The sequence below is a fragment of the Balaenoptera borealis genome (assembly GCF_965194805.1).
Source record: "Balaenoptera borealis genome assembly, chromosome: 10".
Classification (NCBI taxonomy): domain Eukaryota; kingdom Metazoa; phylum Chordata; class Mammalia; order Artiodactyla; family Balaenopteridae; genus Balaenoptera; species Balaenoptera borealis.
This window is the reverse complement of record NC_138874.1, coordinates 9,405,140-9,421,605: the sequence shown is the minus strand read 5'-3', so window position 1 is coordinate 9,421,605 and position 16,466 is coordinate 9,405,140. Positions and strand designations below refer to the sequence as shown.

General features: G+C 42.6%; 1 protein-coding gene across 5 annotated transcripts in view; it reads left to right on the top strand.

Annotated features, from left to right (window-relative positions):
• EDARADD (EDAR associated via death domain) overlaps positions 1–16,261 on the top strand; it is a 59,665-nt gene extending 43,404 nt beyond the window's left edge. For 4 of the 5 annotated variants that reach the window (XM_082407733.1, XM_082407731.1, XM_082407735.1 and 1 more), the window contains exon 6: positions 8,639–9,348. In XM_082407733.1, the coding sequence (XP_082263859.1) occupies positions 8,639–9,021 (383 nt within the window). In that variant the 3' untranslated portion in view covers positions 9,022–9,348. Of the gene's footprint in view, positions 1–8,638; positions 9,349–16,151 lie in introns of those variants that run through there. The other variant, XM_082407732.1, reaches the window with a different exon arrangement.
• The last annotated feature ends 205 nt before the right edge of the window (positions 16,262–16,466 follow it).

Below are 16,466 nucleotides of genomic sequence, written 5' to 3'. Positions count from 1 at the left end.
CATGACCCGCCTCCCCACCTATTCTCCACAGTTACCTGTTTTTCAAGACTGACTTTTCTGACGACCTTGTATAATTCAGCACTTGCTTAATCTAAACCTAATTTCCCCATAGAAGTGAATGTACAATAGGATTTTCATTTTTTTCAAATTAGGTCCATAAAGTGACACTTAGTAAATATGTTTGTGTCACATAATTTCAGAATTCATGTAAAATTCTATGTTGAATTTTAACCTGTGTCCTTTCTTATGTGTGTTTCTTTTTTTTTAAACGTGCCTTCTACACTCCAGTTTTGTTTGATGACAGAATGGCCCTGCGTGGTTTACTAGCCAAGATCCATCCAGTTTGTCAATTAGCCTCCCCAGTGACGTTAGCAACTTGATGTCTTCTTAAAAGGGTATTTCAGAGAGGGAAAATGAAACCATATTGTTTTTCCCTTTGGTTAAGAGATCAAACACCCACCAAAAGCCCTTGGGTCAGTTTCTTAATAGATAAAAATAATTCTTCATCATTTTCCAGCTCATAGCAAATAACTACCTCTGATGAGTCGTGTGGTGTGTGGGCACCCCAGTGATTTCTCAAAGCCGTAAACTGGCATTTTAAATATATTTATTTCCAACCACATCGGACACCATACACAGAAAAAAGCATGAATTTACACCCTTAACAAACATAACTGCAGAAGTATTTGACCGTACTTTTGACACTTGTTGGTATTTTCCAAATCTCATAATTAATAGACACCTAGGAGACAGTTATTTTATTTTAGAACCACAATGTTTTGCTGTTTGCAAAGCTGCCAGTATAAAATGTTTACTATTTAATTGTTTGAGCTAACTCAAGACCTAGTTATCGTGAGGAGCATTATTATAAACGATCTGAGAGCCAGCAGTGGCACTGAGCACTTTGGAGGAAAACACCAGTGTGGTAATCGCTCTTGAAAAGCCAGGACGTACAAGATAAAACGGCATGTCCCCTGCAGGGAGATACATTAAGTCAATCTGTGATCCACTGCTGACATCCTGACTGAAGCCATTTTCTAGGCTCAACCAATCATGACCCTTGTGAATTCTGCATCTTGTTCCAATTAACTGTTAATTGACCAGCATTTTATAACCTGCCAGCCTCAAACTTGAGAGTTAGACACTGCATCATTGGACATGAACTGTTTCTTACTTTGCTTTAAATGACATAGACATACCTTGTCGATGAACATGCTTGATTTCTGAACTCTTCTTTAAGGTTTGATGAAAAATGTGTGTGAGAGAGAGGATGAAGAATAGTGGGAGAAGGGCAAAAAAAGCCCCGCAGGAAAATCCATTCTTCTGCTTGTGAGTGTAGGGAAGTATTATCTATCCACAGACTCCTAATCACCAAGCAGACACGGTATCTTTCAAAGAGAAGTAGCTGTCATTCCAAAATCTACTCTTGGCAGGCCCTTCTGACTAAGAACTTACTCTGTAGATGTCTTTAAGGCAATGGTTTTCAACCCTGACTGCACATTAGAATTGTCAGGAGAGCTTAAAAAAAATTCCCATGTCCTGCCTGTACCCTAGACCAAATAAATAAGGATCTCGTGGGTGGCACCAGACATCAGGATTTTGTAAATCTTTGCAGGAGGGGCAGGGTAAGGGGGGTCAGAGAGTTCCATTTTTTGGCCAGGGTTGAGAACCACTGCTTTAAAAAAGGCTGTTGGTTATGGTTCCTTACCCGCAGTTACTAATTCTTTGTTGCATACTTATCATGCACTAGGATGAGGCTTTAAGGGATGATATCATTTAATCCTCTCAACAACCTTATGAAATAGGTATCGCTCTCCCTGTTCAGAGAGGGAGGCCATGGCATTAGCAAGCTCACTAACCTGTCCAAGCTGCACACCTGCACAGTGTCAATTGTATTGACAGTCGGTCAGCACGCCTCTAAAGCTCATGTGGATAATCTCTGTGGTACTCAGTGTACTCTGTCTCCATAGCAACCAGTCATCTTTCTTCTGCCTTGTATATACTCAGCACTAAAAAACTTTCAGTTCGGGCTTCCCTGGTGGTGCAGTGGTTGGGAATCTGCCTGCCAAGGCAGGGGACGCGGGTTCGAGCCCTGGTCTGGGAAGATCCCACATGCCGTGGAGCGGCTGGGCCCGTGAGCCACAATTGCTGAGCCTGCGCGTCTGGAGCCTGTGCTCCGCAACAAGAGAGGCCGCGATGGTGAGAGGCCCACGCACCGCGGTGGGGAGCGGCCCCCACTTGCCGCGGCTAGAGAGGGCCCTCGTACAGAGGCGAGGACCCAACACAGCCATAAATAAATAAATAAATAAAATAGCAGTGATTCAATTTATAAAACAAAAAAACTTTCAGTTCGTCTGAAAATCTCTAGATAGTTCTTCATAGGCTGCCCAGAAGTTTCTAATTTGACTCTTTCTCTGTGTCCCATTCTTCATTCATTTGATTTACTCAGCAGACATTATTGAGTGCCTACTATGTGCCTGGAATGAAGTGGTGACATCAGACATCTACATCCCTTTCCTCTTGGAGCTTATATACTAGTTGGGAGTGACAGACAATAAACACAAATAAGTAATTTCATGTGGTGGTAGGTGCCTTGAGGAAAATAAATGAGTACAGTGGGTTTTGCCTGCAGGGAAAGGATGCTGCTTTAGCTAAGAAGGTGCACCAAGGTCTAAATAATGCAAAGAAGCCAGCCATGTGGAGATCTGAGGAAGGAGGACTCCAGGAGACAGAACTAGCTGGTGCAAAGGTCCTGAGGCGGCATTGAGTTTAGTGTTCTAGGGACAAGTGTGGGCAGTGAGGAGCAGTAGAAAAGGTGGTGAGCTAGGAGGTGTCAACAGAGGCCAGATGACATGGGGATTCTTTTTTTTCCAGTCTACTTAAAAAAAAGTAAAACCTAACATCATTAAATAACATTTACATAAGACTTGACAAAAATGCTTTCACATCGTTTATCTCATTTAATTCATGAGCTGTAGGAATTATTATCTCCATGTGATAGATGAGGAATCTAAAGTCCATGGATGTTCAGTGCCATGAGCAGTCAAGCTCTGGGAAGCTGGAGCACCAGGGTTTGACGGGCCCCATCTGATACACATGCAGAATCGGATGCTTCAGGATTATGTGTGTAAAGGACTCAGTGCAGGGCCGGTTATACGTTAGGCATTGGATAAATGACAGTTACTGTGGTGATGAAAATCGCTGAGAAATTTGGCCCTTTCTCCGCTGACAAATCCTTCCTTAGTTTAAGCCAGTACTCAAACTGAACTTACAGAGGGCAAGTCCTTCCAGGGTTTTGACCGCTACAATAAGAAGTCATCATAAATTAATGGTGTAATACATTCTTGTTTTGCATCGGTGGAAAATACCCAAGTCAAGTGTCAAAATATGACAAGTGAGGACCCTACTTGTTAGAGAATCTAAGTGAATTTTTATACATAATTAACTTCTCTTTTCTCAATAACACTCTCCTTTCCTTCCCCCAAATCTAGAGTCAATCCGTCTTCTTGTATTTGAAGGCCAATTCTGTTCTATTTTCCACTGTATCTGTTAACTGCCAGCAGACATCAGCAACATTCTCTTCCCTTTACTAGTAATTCTCTTTTCAGGTCCTAAAATTCATCAAACAGTAGTAAGAAACCTACCTTGTCTCCTGAGGAGAAAGCACAGTTCTCATTCATTCATTTAGTAAACAGTTTTTGAGTTTCTGCTCTACAGCCATCCTGTGCTTGCTATTGAGAAGCATCAAATAATAATCCCATTTTTCCCCATTTCTGATGAAAACTTCTTTGGTCCTAAGTCTGTCTCTCTCCACGATTGTTTCTTCCCCAAGGCATCACCCAATCTTTCCTTTCATGTGCACTGTTACATGATAGGTGTTTATAGCAGGGCAGGACAAGATGTATTTCATAGGAAAAGAAACACGTTTCTCTGTTTAAGTCCTCAGAGAGCTAATTATAGTTTATGATTCTAAAAGGCAACTTTAAATTCACGACTGTTGGTGGTTTCGGTAGATTCCAGTTCACTAAATGGCTTAGCATTTGTGTCATTGAAAATACAAAAGGAAAACATCAATAGACTTTTTGACACATCATATATTTTAAAACAAACTGATAATTTTGTGGTCTATGTAGTTGTTCCAAGAAATAGAAGCTTCTTATACACTAGAAGGCTTAGAGGAGCTTCACAGAATCCTTAATGATGTTTTCATTCTTCTTCTTGACAGTAAAGGAGAAAACATTGCCAACCCTGAGTCTTATGGAGGTAATACAGAGCAGACTTTCAGACACTAATACATTTAATTCTGGACTTAGAGGTGTAAATCCTACTTTATTTTTCTGTGACATTTAAAAAATATTTTTAAGTACCCAAATAAACGCAGTAACTATAGAAAATTAGGAAATATCCATTGTTAACATTGTTGTTATATGTACTTCCAGATTTTTTCTATGCCCATGAATGTGTGCATAACATATACTTTATGTGGATATAAATGACTGTATTACTTTGTTTTTACAAAAACTGAATTATACATACCCTTTGGTAAGCTGCTTTCTTTTCCACTTGACAGAATATTATTTTGACCCTACCTTTAAATAGGCACAAAGAAAATTGCAGTTTCCCCCTTTTACTGCAAAACCACCTTCACCATTAGACAGTTCTTTTTTTTTTAAATAAATAAACTTCTGTCCCACCATGTAGCTAAAGTCTTATTTCTTTGTACACCGTTATTAATGAAGCTGAAGAATAACTCTCACTATATTACATGTAAATGTAATTGAACATTTTAGAGCTGTAAGATGTGGGACATACTACAGAAGGATATGGATCTGTTCTCAGGGCATTTAAGGTAAATGAGGAACAAAAACAACAACAAAAACCATACAGAGTATCTCACTGCAAGGCAGAGTCAGGAGATGCAAACAAAATGATGGGATTCTGGGTGAGACAGCATTCTAGGCAGGAGCTGGGGGATTTCATGAAGGGGTGTATCTGAGGTGGGTTTTATAGAATGGATGAAGTTCAGTAGCTGAAGGGATGTCCAGTTAGAGGAAGTTCAGTGAAAGGGCGAGAGAAAGAAGAGAGATAGATAACTGATCAGAGAGAAAATACCAGAAAAGGCATGGAGGAAATCTTTGTTAATTTCCACCTATGCAACTGACAAAGATTTTTTAAAGTAATATTTGGTGCTGACAAAAGTGAAGTGAGATAAGCACCATCACTATACTCTGTTTGGAGTATAAATTGGTGCAGCATTTATTTCTGGAAAGCAATTTAGTGTATATGCGTTGATAGCCTAAAAATGCTCATAACTTTTGGCCTAATGATCCCATTTCTGGTGAGATGGTTAAAGATGTGCCCAAAATTTTTATATGTAAGGATCTGCATCAAATTGTTACTCATAGTCTTGAAAATGTGGGAAAACCCTAAATGTTCAAGTTTATACAGAATTCACAATTGTATATAATTTTTAAATGTTCTACACTGAGCTTATATTAGTTTTTTTCTTTTTGTTTAATTAAACTTTGAAAAAAAAAGAAAATACAGGTGGTCTGTTCAGGGAACTGAGTAGTCCCCCTTCTCTGGAGCCCAGATTATATTCAAGGAATTCACGGGGAATAGTAAGAGAGGTGTGGAGAGCTTCCAGGGGAGGCTGGGACCCTGGTAACTGGTTGGATAGAGTGAAGAAGTCTGTAAGGATGCTGGGAAACTGCAAGTGTAAATAGGGGACTTGAGGTGATTTGGGTGCACAGCAGGAGAAATTTAAGTGCTGTTTTGGGTCCTTTGAGTTGGCGATGTCTTCTGAACATCAAGAGGAGCTTTCCAGTAGTCAGTTCTGGAGCCCAAGTGAGTGGGCAGGGCTGACCATTCATATATTCACTCACTCATTCAGTCCACGTTGGTTAAGCATTTACTGTATGCCAAGGGCTGTACTGGGTCCTGCAGATGCAAAAAGAAAGGGTCTTCTGTTCTAGTGGGAGAGTTTTGTAGAGGTTGTTGGGAGTGGAGAAGGTGACCAAAGAGAGAGAACGTGGAAGGGGAAAACTTTGGGCTGAGAACAGGGCTGGAGCGCTTCCTTGGAACTCCCAAGGACTCAGCAATGAGACCGGCTGGGATCTTAGCATATCAAGCTGACAAGAGAAGGCATGTGTCCAGGACATGGTAGGGTATGCCTGGGGATATGGGGCTTGGCTTTCAGAAGGAACCTTCAGGGAAAACACAGCCTGCAGTGCAATAGACAGTGTCCAAAGGGGCAAAAGAGTCTTGGGCCCAGTTCCAGAGGCAGCCAGATCCAAGGGGAGCTGGTGTGATGGGGGCGTTAGCAGCAGCAGGAGGTCTGGGTGATCCTCAAAGTCAGGTGGGGATCTGCTTCTCTGGACTCTTCTACCCCATCAGAACTGGACTCTGGCCCACAGTTGTGGTGTAGGGAACTGGGTCCAGTCTCTACAGGGTTTGGCAAGAACTAGGCTGGGTCAGATGCTGCTCAAAGCCAAAGAAGGTGAAGATTAAGAACCTGATGAGGCATTGGAAGCAACAGGTTTTGAATTCTCCTTCTAGAAGTTTAATAGTAAATTGGGGTTTCCCTGGCGGGTGGTTAAGACTCCACGCTTCCACTGCAGGGGCCACGGGTTCGATCCCTGCTCAGGGAACTAAGATCCCACGTGCCGTGTGGTGCTGCCAAAAAAAAAAAAAAATAAACAAATACATTTTATAAAAACAGTAAATAAGAGTTAAGAGAAAGTCACTTCAGTGAGTTATGAAGCCAGAGGAGGGCAATTTGAGGTTCTTATTTTTTATGATAGAGGAGCCCTGTACATATTTGTAGATGAAGGAAAGAGAATCAGTAGAGTTGGGTGGCTGGAGATGAGGGGAAGGAAAGGAGATATTTGATGAAACAAATCATGGGGAAAGAAGTAAGGGGTGGGCTCAAAGGCCTAAGTAAAGCTTGGCAAAGAGGAGACTCACTCCACTGCTAACCCTTCTCTGTGCTAAACAATATATTTATTAATGTAATACCTTGTTTTAGTTATCATAGAAATACACCACCACTAGAGAAAGTTTGGAAAATAGAAACATAATCCTACCACATTAACCACAACAGCTATTATTATTTTTGTACATTTCCTTCCATAGTAATATTAACAGAAACTTTTTCCATAGTTTTAATGAGTACGTAAATTCCTCACATCTTGCGTTTTCCACTTAATGTGAGAGCACAAACATTTTCTAGGTTGCTACGTAGTCTTCATAATTACTTAAATAATATCCCATCAAGTAGTACTATAATTTATTCCACTAGTCCCCTAACTTTTTACACTGTTTTTTAAAAAATGGGTACTATGAATAAACTGTACTTAAAATGTTCGTGTATATACATATTCTAGATGATCTCCTTAGGCTGGATTCCCAGAAGTTACATTAGTAGGTCAAAGAGAATGAACATAATTTTCACGGCTCTTGTTATCTTTTACTTTGTGCTTGCCTCAAAATTGCTGGTTCTCAATTTTACAGTCACCAAAGTGAGTCCCTTTTTCTGAATTCTTTACTTTCCGAAGTTGGGAAGTCCACACGGCTCAGTGTAGAAAAGGTCATCATAACCTCCCAGAATTCTCCAAGCCAGTGATCTCTAGTGTCACCTTTGGCTGTTAATGTCCCTGGTCAGAGGGCTCAGGAGACCCAGTGCTGTTGCATATTTTAAGTCGCTTGGGTTGCCATGCTGTATAGACCCTGCTTACAATTTTACTATAACTGGTTTGCCTCTTACCTGCTAACCTCTTACCTCTGACTTACTCACTGCTTACCTACTAACTTCACCCTCCTGCTAACATGCTGCCGGGTACTGCATGAGGCCAAAGATGACTGATGGGGAAGGTTGTCCTTCCTCCGTGCTGGGGCTGCTCTTGCTGAGGCTGAGCTCAAAGCCACCCACTCGTCCCACCTGCTGCGCACCTCAGGGTGTTGGCTTCACTTCAAAGGCAACCCCATGGGTGAAGAAAACAGAGATAAAGGCAAAGGCATGATAAGGTGGCCATAAATCTAAAAAGTAAGTTTTCTGGCATTATCAATTATCACTCATTTTCAAATAATGCATATGGAGTGGATATTCCAGTTTTGGGTGTGTGTGTATTTTTTTTTTTTTTAAAAGACCTTTTAAAGAATTGTGCAATCCTTTACACCCTAACATGCTGTGCTTGGCATTAAGAAGCTGTCAGGGCTGACTTGTAAGTTGAAAGGGGTGAGGGTTGAGGATGGGCTGGTTTCTCGTGAGATGGCAGAGTCCGACACCCCTGGACTGCCGGTTTGCCCACGGAGAAAGCTCTGCTCCTTGGAGCCCTCGTTCTGGCCAGCAGTCTCACGAATGCACAGCCTGGGCGACAGAGAGTCTCAGAAAGAAAGGAAAACTGGCTTTATAAAATCTTGCCACCGCTTCCGGCAAAGCAGCCATCCTTGGCCATAAAGAAGAACACATTATTGGTGAGTATGTAGAAATGAGTATCCTGAAATAATCTCTGTAAGATGCGCTGTGGTACTTACACTGACGCTATGAACCATTCAGCGGGAAAGTAAAGGACGGAAGAGATGAGCGCGCCTCTTGGGCCTCTTGCTGACACGTGGACCGTATCGTTTGTCCCCGCAGATACAAGCAAGGACGCGTCCTGCGCAGAAAACTGTACCTGTTCCTCCTGCTCGCTCCTGGCCCCCACCATCAGCGACTTGCTCAATGACCAGGACTTACTAGACGTGATCAGGATAAAGCTGGATCCCTGTCACCCAACAGTCAAAAACTGGAGGAATTTCGCAAGCAAGTGGGGCATGCCCTACGATGAACTGTGTTTCCTGGAGCAGCGGCCCCACAGCCCCACCCTGGAGTTCTTACTCCGGAACAGTCAGAGGACGGTGGGCCAGCTGATGGAGCTCTGCCGGCTCTACCACAGGGCCGACGTGGAGAAGGTCCTGCGCAGGTGGGTGGACGAAGAATGGCCCAGGAGGGGGCGTGGAGAGCACCCCAGGAACTTCTAGACCTCGGCTTCTTCTCATCGGCCTCTTCGGACATTGAGACGAGCCCAGGTTAAGGAGCAATGTGAATCTGTTCTTTTTTAAGTTTAGGCGAAGGACGTGGGACAGCGGACCTTGGTTTTCCCCAAAGCTGGTGGTTTTGTGGAGGGTAGGGTATGTTTTTGGTGGCGGATTTTCCTTTAGTTTTGCACATCTGTTTTTATTTAATATTTGAATCTGGAGTTGGGAAAAATATGTTGTAGGCTCCTATAGGGACCAGGGCCAAAGCTACAATCAGAGTGGATTCATGCCATGATGAAAATAAAAGTATCCTCTCCCTTAAAAACTGAAGACTGAAGTCAGAACTAAAAGTCCTCATCCACAAGATCCTTTATGATTAATGACACTCCCACAGCTTAGAAGAAAACCATGGAGAGAAGTTTCCCTTTAGTCTGTTACTCTTTTTGTTGTAGAGTACTTAGGTGAATTCACAGGCTGCTGGCATTGCGTGGTGATACTCTTCAGGACACATGCCATCTTTCTTATTCAAATACTTGTATAATCTGTGCACTATCAAAGAGGACTTTGCTTGAGTATTTTTGAAAGAAATGCAAAAACCGATGGTGATTGGGAGGACAGAGTCAGGAGTTAGCAGGGTAATAAGGACCATGGGAAAGGTGTTGACAAAGAGTAGGCCCTTTTGGTACCCTTACCTTTTTAAAAACTAATTTAATATTTACTTTTATGTCTTGTATATCAGGCTGAGTGTTTCACCCCCGAGAGAAAGCTCAGTTAAGAAAAATTACCTGGCCTGTGGGTGAAATGCAACCCTGTCTAGCACCTACTACCCCACCTTAAAACAGGGCCCAATAATACTACACAGCACTTTAGCGAAGAAAGAGAAATCTTTACTGGTGATACTGGGAAGGAAGCTATGCATTAAAACCTAAATTTCAAAGGATTTTAAACCAAATGAAAAATTGGGTCCAAAGAATATACCATGTTCTTGTTTGATGGTTTACTGTGGAAGGTGGGGTGGATGGGAGGGTTTGTTATTAGAGAGAATTTTCTAGGTTTGGGGGGTGGGCGGGGGGAGGGAGAGAGAAGCCTTGGTTTACTTGATGATTTCATAGAAGTGCTCTTTGGTTTTGGCTATAGGTTTAGAAAATTAAGGCACTTTGTCCAATTTGGGAGGATTCTGTTTAAATCCCTGACTAAAATAAGCAAAAATGATGAATGACATTGATTGGAGTACAAGGGAGATTAGGATTAACTCAAAAGAAAGTTGTTTCCTAAACCACTGACATTTTTTCCCGCTAGCAGTTAGAGCAGTTCTTATGAGGTTGCTGGTATATAGTCAGCCTCACCGTCAAATGTAAACTCTAAACTTGCAAAATTACTATAGAGACTCACTTATCACTTCTGATTCAGTCAGTGCTAGTCACACCTAGCTCGTCTTGTCAGATTTAGCAGATAAATGTCAGGTTTATCAAAAGATGTACTCAAAGTAACAGCCAGGAATAAAATGTAGAGATTTTTAAAAAATGGGGTCTTCTGCAACTTGACGTCTAGGGAGTGGTTGCTGTGTATTGATTGTCAGCCGTGTTCCAGGCACCGTACAGAGCTTGTAAGGGCGCTCTTACCTTCTAGGAGTTTGATTTTATGTACCGTGTTCTCATTAGGCTGCGTGTGACATGTTCTCATGTGTTAGCCCAGAATGTACTGTGGGAAAGTATAGATGAGCCTTTGGCATTTGTTATGGACATTTTAGGGAAATGGAGCTGAAAGGTTGTGATTATTTAGTGTTTTGTGGTACCAGACCCGCCTTTCATCCTGACACCACCTTGGGATAGAAGGAGCGGGTCCTAGCCTGCCAGACGTCCTGCTCACTGCTGCCTGGCCAGGAGCCCCCCGAAGGTCCCTTCCCTTCCCTTGCAGCTGGGGACTCCCTTCACGCCTCCCTTCACAGTCCTCTCCACCCAGACAGACTTGTCACCTCAGCTCGACCCCAGCCTGCGGGGTCTGTGACCACCCTAGAGGCAGTGGGGGAGGGGAGAGGGCAGAGAATGGGAGCGAAAACCCCTTTCTGCTCCTCTCCCCAGCCTGCGCCTTCCTCCTCGCCCTCCAGGCCTTGACCTCCAGATGGCACATCCACCCCCAGCTTGAGCATCATCCGGTGGAGGGCGGGTGGGAGGGCTTCCCTTATTTCCACAGTCTCCCTCCACCTGCAGTAATGAAGGGCAGCCTGGGAGGAGGCGATGGAAGGGCCACTCTTGGTGGTCAGAACGGCAGCTGAAGGAGATGGGCTTCTAACTCCCCCCAGTAGGGCCACAGCTGCAAATAAAATCAAGAACCAGTTCCTAACATCCCCGAGTTGAAATCCGGAAAATGATGAAAATTTTCTCACGGAAACACTGTTGGTGGTCAGGCTCTGTAGAACGGACAGTTCTGTGCTTCACAAGTTCCTGAATTAACAGCTTTTTGTGGGCCGACTTGGGAACACTGGTCCCTACTGGCACTGCCTCTGTGGGACATGTTTCCAAAATTCCAGACTTCGGATTTCAATCTCAAAACTGACTTTAGGCAGAATTTATCCTCATAGATGTCTTGAACATGGCTCTTGTTCATAAGTGTCGGCTGAACTTATCTTTGAGTTGGATCAAAACGTTAAGACATAGAATTCAGGTGGATTAGCTATGGGCAGAGCTAAGCACGCTCCTTATCTTTTTTTTTTTTTTTTTTTTGGCTGCATTGGGTCTTCATTGCGGTGCGCGGGCTTCTCATTGCGGTGGCTTCTCTTGCTGCGGAGCACGGGCCCTAGGGCATGTGGGCTTCAGTAGTTCCAGCGTGTGGGCTCAGTAGTTGTGGCTCGCGGGTTCTACAGTGCAGGCTCAGTAGTTGTGGCACACGGGCTTAGTTGCTCCGTGGCATGTGGGATCTTCCTGGACCAGGGCTCGAACCCATGTCCCCTGCCTTGGCGGGCGGATTTTTAACCACTGCGCCACCAGGGAAGTCCTGTCCTTTATATTCAGGAATTACAGGAAAACTGTGAGACCACAGAGCACCACCCACTCACCTCTCCATTTGGCGGCATTAGTTTGAAAGCCCTGATGGCTAATAATTTCCATCACTGGCTATGAAAGCTTAAATTTCTATTATAATTGCATAGGGGACATGCCAGGGTAGAAGGGATTTTTTTAAAATATGGGATTTGATAAAAATGTGTAGTTTTAATTTCACTCTACCATTATTTGCTCATATTGACATCTGTATCTGTTCGCATTTACCTTATGAAAAGTTTTAATTATTAAGAGTATGATATTAGCAGAGAGAGATTTAACCACACATTGTTTTTAATTAAAGTTCATTTGGATTCTAGACCTTGACCAAATGGAGGATGACTTTTATTTGTGTTACATACAAAAATATCAAAAGTAAATCTCAACTAAAGTAGAACTATAATTCAATTGTGAAATAATCCCAAATAACTTTCTTTAAAGTTAATTTTTAGCAAATAAATACTGTAAAAGCATAAATATACTGATATTGGGTTGGCCAAAGAGTGCCTTTGGTTTTTAAGTAAAAATAAAGGACACATTTTTCATTTTCACCAAAAACTTTATTGAACAACATATTCACCCTTTTGTTTCACTACCTTCTGCCATTTTTCAGGCAACTTCATAATTCCATCTTCCCAAAACTTTTTATCTTTTTGAGCAAAGAACTGTTCCAGGTGCCTTTTACAGTCTTTCAGGGGATTGAAGTTTTTTCCATTAAGAGAATTTTGTAAAGACCTAAATAAATGGGGCTTCCCTGGTGGCACAGTGGTTAAGAATCCGCCTGCCAATGCAGGGGACACGGGTTTGAGCCCTGGTCCGGGAAGATCCCACATGCTGTGGAGCAACTAAGCCCGTGCGCCACAACTGCTGAGCCTGCGCTCTAGGCCCCGTGAGCCACAACTACTGAGCCCACATGCCACAACTACTGAAGCCCGTGCGCCTGGAGCCCATGCTTCGCAACGGGAGAGGCCACCGCAATGAGAAGCCCACGCATCACGACAAAGAGTAGCCCCCGCTCACCACAACTAAAGAAAGCCCACACGCAACAATGAAGACCCAATGCAGCCAAAAATAAATAAATAAATATATGAATTAAAAAAAAAAAAAAGACCTAAATAAATGGAAATCAGAAGGTGCATTTCTGGTGAATGCATGGCTGGTGAATACGGCGGATGAATCAGAACTTCCCAGCCAAGCTGTAACAGTTTTTGCCTGGTCATCAAAGAAACATGTGGTCTTGCTTTATCCTGATGGAAGATTATGCATTTTTTGTTGACTAATTCTGGATGCTTTTCGTCAAGTGCTGCTTTCATTTGGTCTAATTGGGAGCAGTACTTGTTGGAATTAATCGTTTGGCTTTCCGGAAGGAGCTAATAATAGAGGACTCCCTTCCAATCCCACCATATACACACCATCACCTTCTTTGGATGAAGACCGGCCTTTGGTGTGGTTGGTGGTGGTTCGTTTCACTTGCCCCACGATCTCTTCCGTTCCACATTATTGTACAGTATCCACTTTTGATCACCCATCACAATTTGTTTTAAAAATGGAACGTTCTCATTACTTTAAGTAGAGAATCGTTTGCAGAAATACGGTCAAGAAGGTTTTTTTCACTTATGTGGAACCCAAACATCAAAGCGATTAATATAACCGAGCTGGTGCAAAGGATTTTCAACGCTTGATTTGGATATTTTGAGTATGTCGACTAGCTCCCGCGTGGTATAATGTTGACTGTTCTCAATTAATGTCTCGATTTGATCGCTATCAACTTCAATTGGTCTACCTGACTGTGGAGCATTGTCCAGCAAGAAATCTCCAGCATGAAACTTCTCAAACCACTTTTGACATGTTCGATCAGTCGCAGCACCTTTTCCCTACACTGCACAAATCTTTTTGTGCATTTCCGTGCATTTTTACTTTTCTTGAAATAGTAAAGCATAGTATGCTGAAAATGTTGCTTTTTTTCTTCCATCTTCAATATTAAAATGGCTACACAAAAATTCACCAATTTTGATAAGTCTTTTTTAAATGCACGCTGATATGACAGCTGTCACATACAATCTAACAGAATTGTTTCGAATGAAGTTAAAGACAACTAAGTGCTACTAGAGCCATCTTACGGGAAAAACTGAATGAATCTTTTGGCCAACCCAATACTTGACAAAGGCAAAAGTGGAAAGAAAGGAAATTATTTAAGTTCATTAATACTTAAGAGCTTTGGGCTTCCCTGGTGGTGCAGTGGTTAAGAATCCTCCTGCCAATGCAGGGGACACGGGTTCTAGCCCTGGTCTGGGAAGATCCCACATGCCGTGGAGCAGCTAAGCCCGTGCACCATAACTACTGAGCCTGCGCTCTAGAGCCTGCGAGCCACAACTACTGAGCCCACATGCCACAACTACTGAAGCCCGCACGCCTAGATCCCGTGCTCCACAAGAGAAGCCACCGCAATGAGAAGCCCGAGCATCGCAACGAAGAGTAGCCCCCTCTCGCTGCAACTAGAGAAAGCCTGCGCGCAGCAACGAAGACCCAATGCAGCCAAAAATAAATAAATAAAATAAATAAATTTATATTTAAAAAATACTTAAAGCTTTGCTTATTATACTGTCTGTAGGGATCCATGTTAAATTGGCCACATTATGAACTAAACTGCTTCTGATGAGGTCCTTTTGCTATTAGAAAGATGAAATCTCTTTTGCTATTAGAAGGATGAAATCTCTTTAGCTAAATTCCGAGATACACTCTTCTAAACAAAACTCCCATCTGCAATGTTATGATGTTATGTGATGAGGCTCTATGTAATAAGCATTTTATTTGGTTGCAATAGAAAATTTCTACTTGCAAGGGAATGGAAAGCAAAGCTGTTTTAGACACCACACACCCCCAGGACATATACACACAGAGGAAGACTCAAGTGGAAGGTAGACAAAAATAAAGCACAGGGTTATTTAAAATTATAAGATTTAAAATTGTTAGGGCTTCAACTGTATGCCAGGTTTGCCCATCAATATTTCAGATAACTTGTATGAACGAGTCTTCCACTTTTGTGACACTAAATAATAAGTACTCAATAATATAGAGGGAATTCCCTGGTGGTCCAGTTGTCAGGACGCTGTGCTTCCACTTCAGGGGCCCCGGGTTCAATCCCTGGTTGGGGAACTAAGATCCTGCAAGCCACCTGGCGAGGCAAAAAAGAAAAAAAAATAATAATATAGGAAATGCATGGTAATAGACAAAAGATGCTGCACCTCTGTTTTTTTCTGAATAGTAATTTTAATGTGGTACTGCCCTCTGCTGGAGGATGAAATCTATTCCCATCCTTTCAGGCTTGTTTAAGACCAGCCTAGAACCAACCTTCTACTGATTATTGGTTTTATGTTAGAACCCTTAAAAGTTGCCCCACTAAAAGGTAGGAAGAGTGCAGTTATTTTACAAATTGACAAATATTAGAAGTGGAATGGGGCCGGCATGATTGAGATGAGGGTTCCATTCCCCTGAAGGTCCCCATCATGACATCACCCGTCATTCAGATGAAATGTGTAACAGGCAACTCTAATAACAGTTCCTCACTCTGGGGATTCTTCCTAAACACTCAGAAGGACTTTTCTTCTGTGGAGATTTAAGGTTAGCTGTCTGTGGATAGTTAGTCTCTTTGGCTTTCAATTTAATGATGCTCCGTCTTTAACATCATGAGAACAGTGGCTTCTATGCAAAAAGGCAAAGGGATCAGTCTCCCTCAGTTACAGCAGACTTCAACCAGGAGCACTAGACTTTCCTCTTCCTCTATGATATATGATAGAAAAACACATTATTTTAAATACAGTCCTAATAACTAAGGTCTAGCAAATTTTCTTTCCCTTTTTCAGATGAATGAATATGTTTCATTTAGTTTTGAGCCACGACTATCCTCCTTATAACATTTTTCCACATCTGCCTTCTCTGTTTTAGAATTTTCCTCTCCTCCAGGTCCATGTTTCTGCTCTGTGTGTTGCTTGTTTTAGGGCCATTTCCTCACTCCTTGAATCAGATTTCTTCTATATGCCTGTGGCCTTCTCTCTCCCCGCTACGGGCTAACATCGGCTTCCTTTTTTCACTTAGACACGCAGAAGCAATTTGTTGGATTGTCTTTCATACTTAATGACACTTTGGCCCTAAGAACGTTGAAACTGTTTTCTGCCCTTGTAACTGAAACATACGGAACTGCGTGCACCCAAGGAATTGACTGAGAAACAGTTTCCCTCTTTGTTCTATGATTTCCTACCTGGGAATTCCGACTCCACCTTCTGAACCGTGTGCACTTGGGTATAGATGGATGAGAGGGTAAGTCTTGCTTCCCTCATGTTTAGAGGGTCACGGCCGTGACGCTGATCCAAGTGCCGGGCGCGTGGGGGGCCACACCTGGGGGTCCAGTTC